The sequence below is a fragment of the Pteropus medius genome, unplaced genomic scaffold (genome assembly GCF_902729225.1).
Source record: "Pteropus medius unplaced genomic scaffold, Ma_sr-lr_union100, whole genome shotgun sequence".
NCBI lineage: Eukaryota > Metazoa > Chordata > Mammalia > Chiroptera > Pteropodidae > Pteropus > Pteropus medius.
In genome coordinates, this window is record NW_024340701.1 from 6,032,666 (window position 1) to 6,053,200 (window position 20,535).

Here is a 20,535-nt window from a genome sequence, read left to right on the forward strand (position 1 = left end):
ATTTATTTCTGCCTATTTCATTTGGCTCTTGAGATATAAAAAAAAATAAAATTTATGCAAGAGCAAAAAAAAGAACAAAGAGAAACTGAAACATAATAAATCAATACAATGGATTTATAGAAGTCTAAAATCTTCTGAACAGAAATGTTGACACCCAGAGAACATATGTAAAAATAGGTCATGAACTTGGCAACAAAGAAAAGCTTAACAAATTTTTTAAAGTAGAGATTTCAAAGACCACATTTCTCTAGTCATAATCTAATCAAGATGAAAGTATATGCAAAGCTAACAAAAACTTTTAAACTTAACTACTTTGAAATTAGGAAATATATTCCAAAACAGATGATCAAAGAAAATTAAAAATTATCCAAAAAGTATTGAAAAAGAGAATACTCTGTACCAATATCTAAGAAATTTAGCTAAACCTGTCGAGAAAGTATGTCCTTAAATGCTTTGAATATTAAAGATAATAAAAAGTAAAGGGACTTAGTATTCACCTTCAGAAATAAAAAGAAGTAAATCAAAAGGAACTAGGAAGACAGAATTAAGATAAAAGCTGAAAAAAATAAAAGTAAAAACATAATAGAAAGGATAAATCCAAAAGATGCTTTTAAAGGAGCGATAAGCTAGAAAAAATCTAATTAAACAAACAAAAAAAATGAGAGGGAGCATAAAACACATAAGATTTGGAATGAGAAAGGACTACAACCACAAACCCAGAAGAGATTAAAAAAATAATGCAAATAAATCTGTGACAACAAGTTTGAATGTCAAAGAAATGGATAATTCCTTAGCAAAATAAAGAGAAAATTTGAACAGACTAATTTCCAAATAAGAGATTAAAAGGGGGATTAGAGATTTACCAATAACGAGTTCACAGTAGAATTTAATCTACCTTTAAGGAAGAGATGAATACAACTCTATTTGGAATTAACTATCCAATTACTAAGAGTAATTAATGTCTTCAGATAAGATATCAAAACTTTCTCTGCCTACATAAAGTGAAACTGAAGCGTTATTCACGTTTTCCTTTAGTGAAATAAATGTGAAAATTTGGGGGTATATTTGAGGTAAAATTATTCCATAGCAGAAGCAGGTACTGAGATGTCTGGTAAAGTTGGGGTACAAAAGATAATATTACTCGGCATCATATTACAGTGCATATCCAAAGCATATATTTGTATGTACCTTGAAGTCAAATAAAATGAAGATGACAAAAATATGCATCATCTATTATCCATTTGTTTAAAAATATTTATTGACTAGCTATAAATTCTAGGAAAAAATATTCATAGCAACAATCTTAGGGAAATATAGTTTTCCTCAAAGGATGAACTAAAAGGGGAAGTTTTCACGTGAGTAAACCATTAAGATGTTGAAGATTTTAAGAGCATTAGGTTACTTACAACTGCAAACTCATCTCTGTCGAGCATTCCATCATGATCAATATCACTCAATTCCCAAACCTTAAAAAGAAAAGAATTGAGGAAGATTACTGTTCTTCCATTTCATACGCTACATGTAAACACCAAATACATATGTGAGGACAAAAGTTTTGCCTAATCATTATAATATCTATTTCTCTGAGAAATTTCAATTATGCTGATTTTATTATATCACTATATTATATGCCATATTAACATTACTGTAAAAAGTAATAATTCTTAAAGCTAAGTATCTTAACGCCAAGAATCCTTTACAAACCTTTAAAGGTTTTCTTTTCTTCATCTCAAGTAAGAAAACAATTACATACACAATACTTTAGATAACTACAATGCTTTTTCACAAACATTTTCTCAGTTAATTCATGTAACGGCTCTATATGGTACTATCAACTCTACTTTAGAAATGAGGCTACATGATTTATCTAGGATCATGCAATTTATCCAATTTTCAACGTGAAGACTTCTAACTAAGTCCATTATTGTTTTCCCTACACTATATAATCTCAAATCAACTAAAAGAAATGTGCAATGAGTACTGTATTATGAATCATTAACCAGCTAATAATGGCCAACGCTTACAAAGGCCCTGGTAGATGTGGTTTAAATCTAGAGTAAATTCCATAGCTTTAGACCAGCTATAAAACTATGTTATATACTTAAAGATATTTAAGTCATTCAGCAAAATCTTACTTGGGGCAGGGAGAGAAAGTGTGCTGGTGAAAGACAGGAATGGAGATAAGCAAGTGCCTGGTCATTAAATGCCTTGAAAGGAGTTTGGACTTTATCCTATATGCAATGGGAAGCTTCTAAGTAATGAGACATTTTAAGTAAAAAAATAAGATTATATTTATAGCTTAGAAATTTCATACTGACCACACAGAAGAGAAATGATTAGTGGGAAACAATACTAGAAAATGACTTTTAAATTAATATTTATTGAGCACCTAACTTTTATGCAACGCTGACCCAGTAGTACTACTGCTGGTGGTGTGGTGGTAGTTGTTATTACCATGGCAGCTAGCATTCGAAGAGTATGTACCAAGCACTGTGCTAAGTACTTTCCATATGTTATCACATTTAATCCTTACAACCCTATAAACTGAGAATCACACTCATTTTAAAGATCAAAAACTGAAACATGGTTTTATAATTATTTGCCCAAGGTCACGCAGCTAAAAAGCGATGCAGCCAGGATTTGACCCTACATCATCTGACTGAGCAAGGGATTAAAGAAAGGGCTGGAGATTTAATGAGAGTGGTAGAGAGGAATCACTATGGAAACAGCACAAGAGTGGTTGGCAGTAAAGGAAGCCCAGCTGAAGTTGGTAATCATTAAATTATGATACCAATCTTTATCAGACTTTCTCAGTAGTCTATATGCAACCATAGAGAAGGTAGTCAATTAGCTTCATGCAAAGCTGGATTATCACCAGGCAGGAAAGAATTTAGAAAACATGGTAAAGGAAGCTAAAAATGCCAGCATGAAACTGTGGACCACAAAAACTCAAGCTGGATAAAGAAAGAAGAAAATTCAAAAGATGGAGAAAGAAAGAAATCTGATATTTAAAAGTCTTGATGAAGTCAAACAATTGCAATAGTCTTGCAAGTATCTAAGAAACAGATCTAGAAAGACAGGAAGTTCTATTTAGAGAGAATTTATAATTTCAGAGATGAAACTATTCCTTATGACAAGGTCCCATGATAAAGCCATGATGTAGGTGGCAGATGAAAAATACTGATGGTCTCTGGAAATCAAGTCAAGGAATTGGGAGGTCAGAGCATATATGCAAAGAAAAACGGGACCTACTTACGGGGCTTATAGATATAGCTAATTTCAAATACTCTTATTTAAAATGGATTAACCAAATAAAGAAATAAATTGGCAGTGATTTTACACGTTGTCAGAACACACAAAATTCTGTAATAACACAACTTCAAAATAAGATCTGAACATTTTTTAACAACGAGTTATAAGTGCTCCTGGTAGATACAAAATGAAAACACATAAAAAGTACATTTAGATTATAATAATATCTTACTCTTCCAAGGATATCCACAGGTAACTTAGAGTTGAGCAACACTGGTTTCACTTTATCACCTGACAGAAATCCATTTACTGGGCTTAAACTATCAAAAATTGCATCATATGTGGCCTTATCTTCAGACTATAATATAAAAAAGATCACAAGTTAAAATAATGGTGAAAAGGATTTAACTGCAGTTATAAAAATTAAGCCCCCAAAGAACAGACAACATATTTTTCTTACTCTCATTTAAAAAGCATTTTCACTTTTATCAAAATATAGTAAATAATAATTTAAGTTACTCTACTCAAGAATTCAATATCCTCTATTCCTTCTGTACCTGGAACACTATCTTTGCTTTTCTACTGTCAGGTTAAAATCAAAAGATTTCGGTGACAGAAGGGTTTTGAGAACACCTTAGCTGAACCCTCTCACTTAAACAGATCCATACCAAGGAAGTAATTTTTATAAGAACACAACTAGTTAGTGACATTCTATCACATATCAAACTCAAACAAATTTTAGAAAGAAAATCACTACCATAGGAATAATATCAAGTTTCACACATTTTCCCCAAAGCAAGATTTCTTTTTCTTGTCAATAACAAGAATTTCCTAAAATCCTGAAAAGTTACTTGTATACAAAAAACTATTGTTTATGATTTGCCCAGTCATGGCCAATCCTTACAATATTTAAATTAATTAAGAGCGCACAGCATACACAGACAAACGAACCAAAATGGCTTTCTGACAAAACTGTACACATTTATTAAAGGTCTTTTGATATGCTAAATTATAATTCTACTTAAAATTATAATTTAAAAAATCAAGTAAGATAGTTATAACCAGCGTGGTGTCTCCAAATAACTATAAAGCAAAATATCCATTTCATAAAAGATTTCATAAATAATTATTTATTTTAGATCCATAAAGAGAATATCTATTTAACCAGAATTTTTAAGCAAGAAATAATACCAGTGGGGTAAACTGCCTATTCATCAAGTATTTTAGTTAATACAGGATATGACATCAATTATTCTTAGTTTACAATATAACAGTAATGAGATTAAGCCAATATTGCCACAAAATGATTGACAGAGCTGTAAGATGCCTCCAAAGATTTCTAATACCAGTATTTCCCCAATGGTGAAAAATGAAAGTCTAGTACAGATTACCAATATATCTTGAAAGCAGGGAGAGAGGATCATGTTGAAGCAAAACAGAGTCAAGGAGAAAATAGTTACTTACTTTTACGGCCCATGGGAGCTCAGCTGCAGAGGTTCCACTGATTAGCAAGGGACTACTGGTATCATGCTAAAAAGGAAAATATAGCAAGCACATCAAGTGCTGAAATCCTCACATCAATAAACAATGAAGAAAAAGTGGTCTTTGGATTTAAATACATTCATACAAAATTTTGGATCTCAATGAACACAGGATGCTACTTTACATTAACTATTTTACATTAATTCTATTAGACCTTCATCTAAGTACAAATGAAACAAAAATTGAGTTAGCTGAGTTAGCTGCATAAATTATTGTGGAGCTCTAACTAAAATATATAAGCAGAAAACATATAAGAAAAAATCTATTACAACTGAGATAAAGATATCTAAATGTAACAAAAATATTTATGGCCCTGTTAACTGATGACTTCTTCCCAACACAATTTAAGAAAAGCGGACTGGGACAAGCACCGAACCAAGAGTTCTAAGTTACAAGTACATGAACCTATCAACAACATGCCCAAGTAATTACGTTTATTTACTTGTAGAGACAGATTAATATATTTGAAAAAATTTTATAACATAGTTAGACAACATATCCCTATATTAACCCTCAGACTCCATGGCTAGATGCCTAAACTTAGAAATACAGAAAATCCTCAAAACTGAAGTTAAATTCATAGTATTCAGACCAACAACTTTTAAAATACTGAATTTAAAAACAAGCAAGAGTCATAAAACTTTTGAAAAAAGGAGTATGATGGAGAGAACTAGCCCTATCAGATATAAAAACAAATGGCCAAATATGATCATTAAAACAATGTGAGATCACGTATCAATAAACAGATCCATGGGAAGAACAGAAAAATCCAGAAAGAAACCAAAATACATACGAGAATTTAGCATATGATTGAGATGGCATTTCAAATCAGTAAGAAAAAGATTGATTATTCAATAAACTCTATTAGATCTGTAAAGTAGCCATCTAGAAAAAAACATAAACTAGAATCCATACTCACACCTTACATCAGGACTGACGTAAAGGTTAAAAAAAAAAAAACATAAAAAAATTAAATCCTAATAATTCATTTACATAAAAAAATCAAAAGACAAATGACAAATTGGGAAAAAAACACTTGCAACTGATACAGACAAACAGCTGTTTTCCTAATATACAAAGAGCCTCTAGAATTCAAATAGAAAAAAGACTAGAAACCCAAGAAAAATAAACAAAGGCTGTATACAGATATTTCACATAAAGGAAGTGTAAATGAGTCATAAGCATGAGAAAAACTATTTAACCTTATTCTATAAAACCAACAGGACAAATAAAACTATTAACATTCCATTTGTCACTGATCAAAAATGACAAGGATCCAAAAGTTTGACAACAGTATGTTAGCAAAAATGCACTCAACCAATTGTTGGTAGGAGTGTGAACTAGTACAACCACGACGAAAGAAAAGTTGATATTACATGTAAAAATTACAAATGCACAAACTTTTGAAACAGCAATTCCATTTCTGAGAATTTACATATATAAATAATTTCTGCACATGCAAAATGACATATATTCAAGGTTATTATCCATTACAGCATTTTTAAAAATAAAAGACTAGAAACAATCTAAAAGCCTATCAATAGGAAGTTATATAAATTATGGTAAATAGAAGCAAGGAAATAGTGAGCAGTTATTAAAAAGAATAAAGAATCTGTTACGTAATGATATGTAAAGATCTCCAAAACATTTTAAGTTATTAAAATAAGGTACAGAATCATGTGTAGAGTATGCTACATTTAATATAAAATGAGAAAATAGGTATATATATTTCTTTATATACACATATAATAACTCTGGAAGGACACACAAGAAACTAATAAGAATAGTAGCCATTAAGGAAGAAAATTAGGTAGCTGGGTGATAGGGGTAGGTGGAATTTTTTTAATAGAGTAACTTTAATTTTTAAATCATGCAGTATCATTTATTTTGAATTAAATACAATTTAAATTTTAAAGCATTTCTTACAAATCTTGGTGGAGGAACAGCCAAGTTCAAGCTACTCAGTGAAACCTCCAATCCATTCTGAGCGCATGCCACAAGACGCAAAGCAATGAAGAATTCCTGAGAAAGAAAAGTATGAATAATAAGAACATTATCTTTCTACCTATTCACCTATCTAACCATCCATCCATCCATCTATCCAATTATCCACCCACACACATACTTATAATTTGAAAATACAAAACAACTCACAATTATTCCAAAGTTTTTATGTAGCAACAAATTTAACAGCACATTTGCTTGAAAAATTTGCTTTAAAATTGAGAATATACAGATGTTAAATTATAATGTACACCTAAAAATTATATAATTGTATTAACCAATGTTACCCCAATAAACTTAATTTAAAAAAATAATAAAATTGAGAAGAGATCTACAAAGATATTCTGAACATTATAATTAGCAAGAAAGTGTTAATATAAATGGAAAAATACTTAAATAAATTGTGATACATATGGACAGTAGATATTGAGCAAAATTAATAATCATGCTTCAAAGAATATTTAATATTAAGAAATGCTTATCATTTAAGTAAGAAAAATAATCTTAAAAAAGGCCTAGAAGAAAATATCTAAATTTTATCAAAAGTCATCTCTAAATTTAAGATTATAAATTTTCAAACTGTATCATTCAAGTGACTCAATCATTGCTATTCCCCAAAAAATGAAAGAATAACCGTACAGCATCAAAACAATTATATAACTGCTTGACTTTGAAATACTTGTAAATCTCCTCCAAAGGTCCTTGGATTTGGGGCATTTGAAGGCTTAGATCAAAATTTAATAAACATCCTAGCTACCAAATATAATAGACTCTTAAAAAAAAAAAAAAAAAGGCCTATTTGTTCTTTTGACAGCCTGGAAAGTCTGATCTTCCCTGAAGCTCTCCTCCTCTCCAGCAGCATAGCTTCTTAAAGCTCTCCCAGTTCTCCTCCAACCTTTCAAGTCTCTTCTGTTGGAGTCAATGCCTCCTCCAACCTTTAAATGCTGGTATCTCAGAATACATTCTAAGTGTTCCAACATTAACCCTCTTTTACTTCTCATTCAATATGTGATTCAACTACTCAATTAGGTAATCGAGTCTACTCCTACAGGATAGACAGGCTCTGAAGTGAAACAGTCCTGCAATAAACTCTAGTTCTACTAAAAGTAGTGAGGCCATGGGCAAGTTAAATAAAAATCTTCCATAAAAGGGTGGCTAATACCTACCTAGCAATGTTTTATGAGGAACAAAATAAAACCATACAATAGGAGGAAAGCACCTACTGTCATTTTTGCCAAAAACCCAAGGACCTTTGGGAGAGATTTACAAATATTTTGAAGTCAAGCAGTTATATAATTGTTTTTGATGCTGTACGGTTATTCTCTGTTTTTCTGGATTAGCAATGACTGAGTCACCTGATTGATACAGTTTCAAAATTTATAATCTTAAATTGAGACGGCTTTTGATAACATTTAGGTATTATTTTCTCTTATTTCTCCAAAGAAAACATCAAAGTTTAACTACAGACCCATAAATCCAGCAACCTATATGTAACAAAGACAATTTAAACTCAATATTAAATGGTAAATTCATGAAAATAAGAACCACATCTGTCATGCTCACCTCTGTATTTCCAAAGTCTGGCTCAAAACAGGTACTCAACAAATATTTGTTGACCAAGTACACTGAACCCTGAGTGCCCTGGGTGCCCAGATGAATTTAGTGTTCCTATGTCTCCAATGTATCAGATTGGCCCTTCCGCCCAGGAGTTCCAATAGAGACTACAATCTAGCCCTGGAATCTTAAGAGACTGGGTATTCTGACCCTCTCATCAAATGTTCTCGCATCCCTTTTCTGAGTTTGATCCTGCTTCAGCCATTCCCACAGGGTAGGAATTAGCTTTGAGCAGCAGTGCTCACCCAGTATAACAGCATGTAGCAAGCTTTGAATTTAGTCCTGTAGGACTCTGAAATCCATCCCCAACAAGCAGAACTTCAAGGCACACGCCCATAATGACTTTCACATATTTCTGGTGTAGGTTTACATCTAGCCTGTAAACCGCTTTTGTCAGAAGTAAGACCTAGACCAGAACACTTAGGTTTGATTAGCCAAGAATTCCTTTCAAATGTATAAGGGAATACCATCTTAACAATTAATAAAATCCACATTTATTTATAAACTCTGTACATGTAAGATATTTAATTAATAAGATACAAAGAGCAAAATCTCTGAAAGACTGAAAAAAAATTCCGTGCTACTGTTTGATGTGTCACCCAAAAATTTTACGTTGAAATCATACCCCTCAAAGATGATGGTATTAGTAGGGCCTTTGGGAGGTACTTAAGCCATCAGTGTGGAGTCCTCGTGAATGGAATTAGAGCCTTATAAAAGAGGATCCAGAGAGATCCCTAGCACTTTCTGCCATGCGCAGATACAACAAAAAGTCTGCAATCAGAGAGTCCTCATCTGACCATGTTGACACCCTGATCTCAGACTTCCAGCCTCTAAAACTATGAGCAATAAATTTCTGTGTACAAGCCACCCAGTCTATGGTATTTTGTTATAGCAGTCAGAACAGACTGAGACAGTCCAGAACAATGTCACCAAACTAATGTTAACCTTTGGACATTAGTTACTTTAGTGTCTACTGATTAGAAATATTTTCATTGTTATGACATTTGCCTTTGCAAAATTCTAATGTTAGTTAAAAAAAAAATTCTAAAAATACAGAAAACTGCTGGCTATTTTTTATTCTCAATCACTCAAAAAACTTTTCATATGAATCTTACTTGTTTGCTCAGGACACCTTTGCCATCGGTGTCAGCCAAATCCCAAATCTGAAATTTAGAAAAAAAGAAGTATCAATCTGTATTTTAAACAAACAAAAAAAAAACCTTAAAAGATAAATTTAATCCTTGCAATTTACAACATCATGCTCTTTGGTAATTAGATTTAAGGATCATAGAATTCAAAGTGGAAAGGAATCTTAAAGATTATTCAGTGAAACCCTACACATAGATACTAAGGCCCAGTGAAGTTAAATGACTTACTCAAGAACATTTAACACATCAGGGAAAGAACTGAAACTCAGGTTCTAACTTCCAGTTCAATACCTTTTTCATTAACTTAGGTTCTAACTCTAAGTCTAATGTTCTTTTTACTAAAACATACTATCTTGATTTTAGATCCTTATTAAGGTGATATTCTTTCTTATAGGCAAGTTGAAATAGTTAATGTTTATCTGTAAATAATTAAATTATTAATGATAACTTTTCAGGGTTTTGAATACATGTCAATATCACGTATAAGACTTCACCAGGAGATCAAATCAGGAGAGGGACTTTCTACCTTTCTTTCCTAAGCTTCTCATCCCCCACTCTATTCACCACATATTAAACTCAGAGGAAGTAGAAATAGAGCCAACTCTCTGAGTGGGTGGAAATGTTCCCAGTCTGCACTGTTTCTCCCCACAATACCCAAATGTACTATAACTTCCTCATTTCATCCTACTAAAATGTAATTTGTTTTCTAAAAATTTGAAAAACACCTTACTTTTCAAGAGGGTAAATAACTATACCACAAATTCCCTCCCTTCTATTATTTAACTGCTTCTATGACTCAGTTCTATTCTAACTTCTAAGTTTCTTGATATCTTTCTCAATTTGCATCCAATTCACCTACACTACCAATTATTCATTATAATGTAGTTATAATGAACAAATACTACCTTTCCAAGTATTAGGTCGGGAAGCCCTGATTTTTTCAGGAAAGCAGCAGCATCAGAAGCTAATACCCTTCCAGTACTGCCCGTATCAACCTGAAAAGAGATAAACTGTAAGATGACAACAACAAACACAAAGACAAAATTATCAACATTTACTCGCCTTCCTTCCTGTGTTTTGGCAACTGGCTTTTTCAAAAAAGGAATCCTTTGACTAAACTAGGCCAAGGAATATATGGAGAGCTGAATGAAGAGAGTACCATCGACAGCACTGGCAATTTACAAAGTATTTTTTAATCACGCCCATTACACAAATGAGAGAACTGAAGCTCAGAGGAAGTAGAGCAAATTAGTGGAGTCATAGCATTAACACATATCTCCTGACTCCAAGTCTTCTACAGTTGCTATTTAAATTTCAATAAACTTAACTCTAGCAATAGGAGAGAAAGGGCAGCATTTCCTGGAGAGGTCTTTTGACAAATGGGAATAGCTGCATATGTTATCTGTTTTTTCAAACATCTTTAAATCATTAACTTCTGCTTTTACACTTACTCTTAGAAACTGTAACACTTTATTAAAAAATCAAAGCAGCTCTAAAAGCAGCAGTGATTCCATAATAAACTTAAAGAAATATTTCTAAAAGCTGTTCCGCTCCTAAAGCACATTAAGGGAAACACATCACTTTAACTGAGGGGGACTTTCCTTTAAGACAGAATGAGGTCAGCAAGAATGGAAAAACAGTTCAAAAAAATAATGACTCTCACTTCTGTAAAGATTTCCTAAAGTTCTATTTGTAGAAATGAAAAGTAAGTTTTAAAAAGTTATGGGAAAAATAACATGATACTAGGCTATTTGTCAGTTGGCTATTTTTCTAGTTTTTTAAAAGATTAAGTTTGCTGTAAACATATACAAAGCATTCTGGACAGGCCAATCCCAGCAAAGCAGCAAAAGAGAGATCCTTTCTTTCAAGTGCTAAAACATGGGATACATCAGGCACTCAGTAAAAAAGAAAGAATTGCCAAGTCCAAATTTGGGGTAACAAAGAAGTACAAAAAGGGTTGGGAAACCTGCCTCTGGAACTCTCCAGAACTCCTTTTTTTTCCTTTCTCCCTGACCAGGGTGGAGAAAAAAAGAACACCACCTACTTCCAGTCTAGTCTAAATACAGAGGCACTCCGGGGAACATTAATCAAACTCCTATGAAATATTTATATACTGTATTCCAATAAAGAATTTTTCTATTTTCCATTCTTTTGGTTACTATAATAAATTAAACATAACCATCTAGTCATTGTCATCTACAGGCAATTTCTGTTGTACTCTGACGCCTGCCTAAAGTCTCTGCCATAAGCTAACAACTAGAAGTATGTCTTCAACAAAGAAAGTCAGTCTTAGAGCCTCATATAAAGGACTATAACACTGTACCCTGAATTGTTCACACTTCAAAATAAGGGCTTTTGGGTAAAGACTTCTCAGCTGACGACATCACTTAGACAACTTTCAGACTGTAATGGTGGACTAGGTCAGAATTTCCAGCAAGCACTCTTTGTACTCCAGAAGTAGATTTATTTCATAAAAGCAGACTCCTGATCCAAGATGCAGGAGAATAAGAATTACATAAGATTGAATGAACTACTGAAGAAAATTTAATTATGGTTATTTACTTGGAATACTATTGGTATTATTTTTAATATTCTCTTTGGTAAAGGATATGTGGGAAAGCCCTTTTTCTTCAATACTATCTCTAACCCTCAATTTAACAAGCTCTGTGTTTGTAAAGTGAAAGAAATAGTTTTCAATGGTATCTGATTCTGACTCTTCAGAATTCAAAAATAAATCCTTTAACTGAATGTCCTTACCTTTTATGGCAATACAGTTATCACATAGGTTAAGTAACAATTGGTCTTTTTATCGGGATATAATTGAGTAAATCAATTGTGCAAAACAAGGTCTTATTTGAGAATGATTCTCTTTTATTCAGCTAGAACAAGCCACTATTAAGGAACAAGAACTGACTTTATGTGGAGCCAATGTCTACAAAGCCCGGGCAAGAAAACAGGCCTGCAGTTGGGTTTATAAGGTCCCAGTCTCAGTAAAACAAGGTCATTTAGCAGGCTAGGAACCTTAGCAGATATGGGAACCTTCAAGATAAGATACATTCACTCAAATTTATATATACTGCAGGTGAAATTTGGTGGGGAGGGTATTTCAAAGGTTGGATTCTAGCTTCAAGACAGAGAACAGAGGCTGTAAAAAGTACGATCTAAAATTCTTTAGAAATTTCAGGCAAAAATTAATCCTCTGGACTTAGAAGTTATTAAATAGTGCATGTATGGTTGTGTACATTTGCAAGTCACACCCAAGGAGACCTGTAATGGTTAATTAATACTTGCTGCAACTATGTAAATAGCCAGGTCAAATATAATGAGACCAGCCTTTTCTGAGATCATGATCACGAGGTGAGATAATTATTAGGAAAAATTAAGCAATATTTGGAAATGGGCAAATGAGATTGTCTACACCCTCAGGAGATTATCTGATCTATGGTATGTACCCCTGACAGACTTTCTAGCAACTAGGCTACTGTACGCTCTGTAAAGAGAGAGGTTAAATTGTAAAAAACTGATAGCAATGCAAACGATTCCTGTCCACATCAATGAAATAAATTCTGTCTGGAGAATATAAATCTCTATAACTCATATTCTCATTTTTATGCTTTACTAGTTCTCCCAGAAATTAATGAGTTGAATAAAATCCTTGATACACACTCATTTTACATTTGTATGAGAATCACGATTTTAACTTTGTAAATATTAAACTTCAATAAGTCTCAAAAACAACATAAGAGTCATTTCCATTTGGTTTCTAAACTAAGTCGGACGTTTATACCTGGATGGATGGATATACCTAATGTTATATGAATTTTTAAGATAGATATTTAAGACAAATGTTTGGGCTTAATTATCTTTCCTTTATTTTTCTGAGAGTTTGTCAAAAGTATTAAGTACTCAAACCAGGAGGCTAAAGCACAAGAAAATGAAAACAAGACATGTCAAATTTATCCAATTGGCTGGTAATCTGTACATATACAATCAAGGGTTGAAAGTATATTTTATTTTCAATCTAGGAAAACAAACAAAATCTTACCTGTCTATAGTACTTTTCATATACAGGATTCCCACTTGATAACTAAAATAAATAAATAATTAGAAATTAAATGCTATTCAATAACTTCTATTAAGATATTTGCATTGATTCGATAGATATTTGCAAAATAAAGACAAATAGAATTAAAATATTCTTGATTTCAAAAATTTTGCTTTTTTTGGGGGGGTGGGAGGGAGAAGTGGGAATGAATAAAGGCAGCCTCATAGATTACTAAGAATTGGGTACAAGAAATAAAGCAAGAATTTTAAAGTTACTTTTGACATCAGAACTCTTTTCCTCATGCAAAATTTTACCCAGAAACCCAATGCGTAACAAATTAGGGGTGAAATGATTTGTTTAAAGATAGCTGAAAGGCCCAAAGCCTTAAGCATTCATCTTCTACCCAAGTGCCCAAAGTACCTATATATACAATTCAAAAACCATTTCGACAAAGTAATAAAATGAATATACAGGTTTACAAAAAAATATTGATATCTTCAGATCTGAAATGCTTGTAGGCAGGGAGTGCCATTCGATTCATACCATAATTCAAAGGGTTCTTTGGTCAGATGTATTATCCCGTCCGAAAGGTCGTTTAGGAGTATCAGTTTTTGAAGGCTTGAGTTCACCTCTCCGTGAATGTGTAAGAGTGTTCTGGAACCAGGAAAGGAGTCCAAGAAGGCTTCATGGGGGTGATATCAGTGCAGGAATTTGAAATATGAGTGGCAGATGAGGGTGATTCTATACAGAGTTAACAAAGGCATACAGGCAATAGAAAGCTCAGTTATGCTGAAAAGAATCACAAGAAGTTCTGAATGGTGATGAGTAGAGAGATAAGATTGTGAAGTTTTGTATAATACAACTTATGAGGGGCTTCATCAGTCATGATAAAAGTAAAGAAAAATGAGGATGGAAAAAGGGGACAAATTAAAGAGTGATTAACTTAGTTCTAGGTGATTATATGTGAACAGGAAAAGTAGAATGGAATGTAGAGGACTATTTAGAAAATAATTTTAATGGCCCAGGAAAGTATCTGAACACTGGAAATAGAAAAGGATATGTTTTGAAGAAAAGTTTATAAGTTAGATTTGACAGGGCTTATTAAGTAGATGAGAGGGCAGGGGAGGCTTAGTTAGAAATACAAAGATAATGGGAAAAATCTTGAAGCATCAAGCCTGGACCTGTAGTCTTAATGGGTACAAGACTGGATTAAGAAACCAACATTCACTGAGTGCCTATTTTGAGAGCACATTATGTTAAGTGCTTTATAAATATTTAATCCTTGTGAGCACATATTATCTTCCCAGTTTACAAATGAGGAAACATAGGGTGAAGGTTAATTTTGTGTGTCAACTTGGCTAGGCTACAGAACCCAGTTGTTTGGTCTAACACCAGTCTAGATGTTACTGTAAAGATATTTTTCTAGATGTGATTAATATTTAAATCAGTAGACTTAAAGCAATTACCCTTCATTAATGTGGGTGGGCCTCATCCAATCGTTAAAGACCTCATGAGAAAAGAATGAGGTCCCTGGAAGGAAAAGGAATTCTGCCTCCAGAATGCCTTCAGACTCAACTACAACATCAGCTCTTCCCTAGGTCCCAAGCCTGCTGGCCTGCCCTGCAGAATTAGGACCTGCCAGCCTCCACAAACACCTGAGCTAATTCCTTAAAGTCAATCAGACCATGAGCGTGCATGCAGGTGTATGTATGTATCTCCTGTTGGTTGTTTCTCTGAAGAACCCTAATATACCTAGTCTCAGAAAGGTTACCTGTCCAAGCTTTTAAATGGCAAAGATTGGACATAAATGCAGGTCTGTCCCACTCCAAGTTCCATGCTCTTTCATAACACCATACTGCTTCCCATATGCCCTGGTTTGTTCAGGACAGTACTGATTTGCAATCTGTTGTCGCGGCATCCCATCTACTTTATCGTTTGTTTCAGATTTCTCATTTTCTTGAACTATTATTATTAATCGCCACATTAAAATAAACCAAGATGGACTCAGTACAACTCTCTTGTATCCATCTAGCTTCTGGCCAAGTTATCAGCTAGTAGTGTGTAAGTACTTTAACCACCTGAACAAGTGATGAAATCTGAGAAGAGAATGAGTGATAATTCCATCTTTCTTTTCCTGATTATTTACAGATACAACATAACTAACACCTTCTCTTCAAGGACAGCATGGAAAAGACTCACAGAAAAGTACCCTCAGACACAAGCAACCATGTATAGCAAACTCCTCATAGCCTTTTGAGACAGCGGAAGTATTTGACACTAGTGCACCTGCTGACTATTTGGTGCGCCAGTCAGTGAGCAATGTTGCAAGATGCACCAGGCTGCTAAGTCAGTGAGAAATTTGAGATCAGGTGAAACTGAAATACGTGAGAGGAGTCAAGTCTGAGAACTCGAGGTGGTTTTGTCATGTATCGTATGTTATAAATCTACAATTATTTACTTCTTTTTGTTGTTTGGCAATCATTTTTTATTATCCAATAAGCTCTTTCAGAAATAATGAGCTAAAAAAAGAAATTGTATATTTAATACAAAATTAAATGTCTTAATTTTGTACTAAAAATAAAGAAAAATGAGGATGGAAAAAGGGACAAATTCAAGTTATTACCTTAGTTCTAGGTGATTATTTATATGTGAAAAGGAAAAGTAGAATGGAATATAGAGGGCTACTTAGAAAATAATTTGCTATTCTTTCCTAAATTTCCATTTCTCTAGAAAATGGAAATAATTTGCATAAAACTTTTGAGGCTATTTCAATTTAAAATGGAGCTCTAGTGACATCCCTATTAATGAGTTAGCTGCAACTGTCAAAATTTATAAATGTTTTTCATATATCCACAGTTAAAATTTTAAGGATAAAAATGCCATTGAATACCAAAACAAAACAAAAAACTTCAACACGGCGCTATGGGTGCTCTACTTGCAACCTGTCATCAGATTTTAAAGACTGGAATCTTTGAAAATCTGACTATAAATCCCACCTAAGTGTCTTAGGATTGAATCTCTCTGAAAACAAGTCCTCTAAAAACTGGTTGCATTTTGTTTAAAATCAGTTGGAAATCTTTAATTAAAGATTAAAGTTCAATGAACAAAGCTCCAAAAAAACTTTAGCTTTGAAGCTTTTAGCAAATACCAATTATTATAAGCAACATTTGCTAAGACATTGAAATATATCCCTCAAAAGCATGGGAAGAACTGAACAAATTACATGATAAAAGCTCAAGAAGTATATAAGATTTAATTTTGAAATTCCATAATTAACACTTTAATGAATTGAGGGAGTTCTGCCAAAAGAGTCTTCTTACTTTTAATTGGAAAAACTATATTCTGTACTGGAATGAAATGAAATTACAGAAAGCCTATAATTTTGCAGCACCTAAATTTAATGAAACATGTAAAATAATCATAAATAGTGACAACTTATATGACAAGATTTGTTTTACAAAAATATTTGTCAAAAAGAGTACCTTTAAGAAGCAAAAAACACTACTTGTGAAAATATTGAGCCTGATAAACTTATAGTTTTCAATAAGAAAAATATAGAATTCAGAATATTCTCCATTTAGTAAAATTTTTCCTGAGCTAACCAGGTAGTACACAATGTATACAGAAAGTAATTAGCAATTTAAAATATTACTGATTATGAAGAAGAGTCACGTGTAAGGGTTAACAACCACAAACCATAAAATGTAAGTCTGAAAAACACTGCAGACAATTTTATGAAAATATTAAAACCAGTTAAAATATACTTGAAAATAATTACATTGTTCAGAAAAGTATTAGGGACATCTTATTAGAGAAAGGTATGGCTAAGAAGCTGATAAAAATATTATTACCAAGAATACTTATTCTGCTTGTGTTTTGTAATATTCTGATAACCAATGTAAAGATTTTATTTTGTTGTAATGTAGAACAAATGTTTTAGAAATTTTTATTTTTGAAAACAGACTGAATAGAATTGTTTCACTCATCTACCATTGTTTCAATAAAACTATTTTGATGGCCGAAAAAATATTTTTAAAAACTTACAGAATTTAAAATATTTGTAGTGTCACTTTCATTCTCAAAGATGTCTCAATTTGAATGAAAAATTACAAATTCACCCTATTTCCAGGCAAAGGTATAAATACTTTGCTAGAGAAAGTAAATGTAATGTGTTCCCTCAATAAGGAAGAGTTAATTTTTAAAGACAATTCAGTTAAATTTTTAGTATCTAGGGGAAAAAAAAATTCATAGTGAAATCCTGAGCTCCAAACTGTACCTTATTAATCACCACATTACAAACTCATTAGGTTACTACACAACACAGTTGAGAAGGCATTAGCTCACTAAAGTGGTCTAAAGTACACCTTGTGCTGATTACTAATACGATACAGTTAAGTGAGAATGGAAAAAGCCATCCAAATTGCCAATTCACTCATCGAGCAAGATGACCGAAGAGTGCTCTTGGTGTGTTTCAGTAAAACTGGCTTTTTTTTTACTGAAATATAATCATTTTAGATTTTTAAAAGTCACATAATGAATGCAGAGAACAAAATGTGAAAGGTATAGCTATGGTAACAGTGATTATCTTTGGATAATGGAATTACAATAATTTTCACATTCTTTACATTATTCTGTATTCTACAAAAACTTTTTTATAAGCATGTCCTCCTTTTATAAGTAAAATAAAACAATAAAGCTATTTTCAATTCAGGGGAAAATATAAAAATCCAAAAATTTGCTATCGGTATGCAAAACTGCATGTGAATTTTTAACAAATAAACATATTTCTAAAGGAAAACTTTTAAAACTAAAGTTGTCAAAATCAAAATCTGACCTTTTAAAATTCTAATGTTATAATAATTTTAAAGTAATTATTTATTCATTATTTATATCATAAATTCTTATCAGTTGCCACAAAGTAAAAGAGGGTGAGAGGACTGCTAATTTTATTAAGAAAAAATTATGTAAAGCAGGGGTCCCCAACCTCCCTACCCCGCTGTCCCCCCCCACAGACCCTGGCCACAGAGCAGTACCAGTCTGTAGCTTGTTAGGAACCAGGCTGCATAGCAGGAGGTGAGTGATGGGCTAGCAAATGAAGGTTCATCTGTATTAGCGGCCACTTCCCAGTGCTAGCATTACCATCTCAGCTCCACCTCAGATCATCGATCAGCAGGCATTAGTTTCTCATAGGTGCACTGGTCCCTGGTGCCAAAAAAGTAGGGGACTGCTATAAAGTATAATAAATTTTACTAAGAAAAAAGTTATTATAAAAGTATAGCATAGTATACCATCCTGCAGTTTAGTAGGTTGTATTATAATTCTCAATCATTTATTCTACCCTTATAAGAGTATTAACATCCCCGCCTGCCGCCATGTGACTTGTAGGTGTCTCTTTGGGTACCCTATTTTTGGCTTGGCCATGTGACTTACTTTGGCCAGTGAAAAATGAGAAAGTTCCAGATCCAAGTAGAAGCTTTAAGAGCTATTCTGTGTTTCCACTAGCTCTTTTCTCTCTGCCAAGAGAACAGTATGTCAAAAATACAGGATGCTTCTTCATCCTGAATCCTGAAAGGCAAAAGAATTGTGGAGTAGAACCATAGCAGATTACTAGGGAACCTATAATGTGAGCAATAAATAAACCTTTCTTATTGTAACCTACTGATATTTGCCATTGTTTCTTAGTGCAGCATAATCTAGTAAAAGTTAACACACAGGTAATCTAACATCACAATATATCAGGCAGTAAAAAAAAAAAGGTGGTCTTGGTTATTAGAGAAATTCATAGGTTAATTAATAAATATTGAGTTGCTTCATATGAAATTTTTGGTTTCGCTTTTGGGGGGTGTGCACAGGAGATGCTGGATTATATGATTTCAAGAGTCTATGGTTCTATGTACATAAAACGAACTGAAATTTTACATAGTATTAGGCTTATTGTAAATGGTTATAGTACAATGTGGAAAAAGGTAAAAATAGACATCTTCTAAAACAGAATGCCAATCTTTTTTCAATTAATTACAAAGTCATATAATACAAAGAAAAACCAGTGACTAAATTACTAAAATGGAGAGGGAAATGGGTATGAATATAAAAGAATAGCATAAAGGATCTTTGTGATGAAACTGTTCTTTATCTTAATTGTGGTTATAGTTACATGAATCCACACATAATAAAATTGTATATGTACAGAACTATATATGTACAAAAACACAAATAAGTATTTTAATAAAATCTGTGAATTGTGCCAATGTCAATTTCTTGGTTTTGCTATTGCACTACCGTCATAGCAGGTGTAATAATTAGGGACAACTGGGTGAAGGGTGTATGGAACCTCTGTACTATGTTTTGCTACTTCCCATAAAAGGCGGTGTTGAAGATAACTGTGAAGTAGAGAGAAGGTGGCAATCCAGACAGAAAGAGCACTGTGTGTAAATCGACCAACAGATATAGTCTAGGTAGTGAAAAAGAGATAAGAGAATAGATTTCATTCTTTCAAATAAACCACTCGAAATCTTTTTAGTTTTGTTCTAAAAATTTTTTTAAATGAGTAACAACCGAATACTACTGAACATAAAAAATAAGTGTTATAATGCACACAAATTTCTGGGTAATTTTCCATATAAGTATTTTTGACAAATTAACACACAAACTTTTAGCTTTTTAGAATTCAGCCTTCAAATACTCTATTTTTCAAGAGAGCTGAGCAATCGGAAGGGGAACTAGCCCCTACATCCTTTGAATTCCTCCATCACACCCACCACCACTAGCCCTTCGGTGGTATAACAGCAATTCCTAAGGTCAAAGTACCAAATGAATACGACCAGAAGAGCCTATGCTTTTATACACATATGTTTAAACAATGTGAATGGCTTGCAGGGTAGGTGAGACTAAAACCTTCTGATAGGCTTGTGATATCTAAAAGAAGACTTG

General features: G+C 32.9%; 1 protein-coding gene across 3 annotated transcripts in view; it reads right to left on the minus strand.

Moving 5' to 3' along the window:
• EPS15 (epidermal growth factor receptor pathway substrate 15) overlaps positions 1 to 20,535 on the minus strand; it is a 110,109-nt gene that overhangs the window by 68,540 nt on the left and 21,034 nt on the right. For all 3 annotated transcript variants that reach the window (XM_039885818.1, XM_039885808.1, XM_039885827.1), the window contains exons 2-8: positions 13,606 to 13,647; positions 10,466 to 10,555; positions 9,528 to 9,575; positions 6,721 to 6,816; positions 4,717 to 4,782; positions 3,485 to 3,610; positions 1,407 to 1,466 (exon numbers count right to left, since the gene is read on the minus strand). In XM_039885818.1, the coding sequence (XP_039741752.1) occupies positions 1,407 to 1,466; positions 3,485 to 3,610; positions 4,717 to 4,782; positions 6,721 to 6,816; positions 9,528 to 9,575; positions 10,466 to 10,555; positions 13,606 to 13,647 (528 nt within the window). The remainder of the gene's footprint in view (positions 1 to 1,406; positions 1,467 to 3,484; positions 3,611 to 4,716; positions 4,783 to 6,720; positions 6,817 to 9,527; positions 9,576 to 10,465; positions 10,556 to 13,605; positions 13,648 to 20,535) is intronic.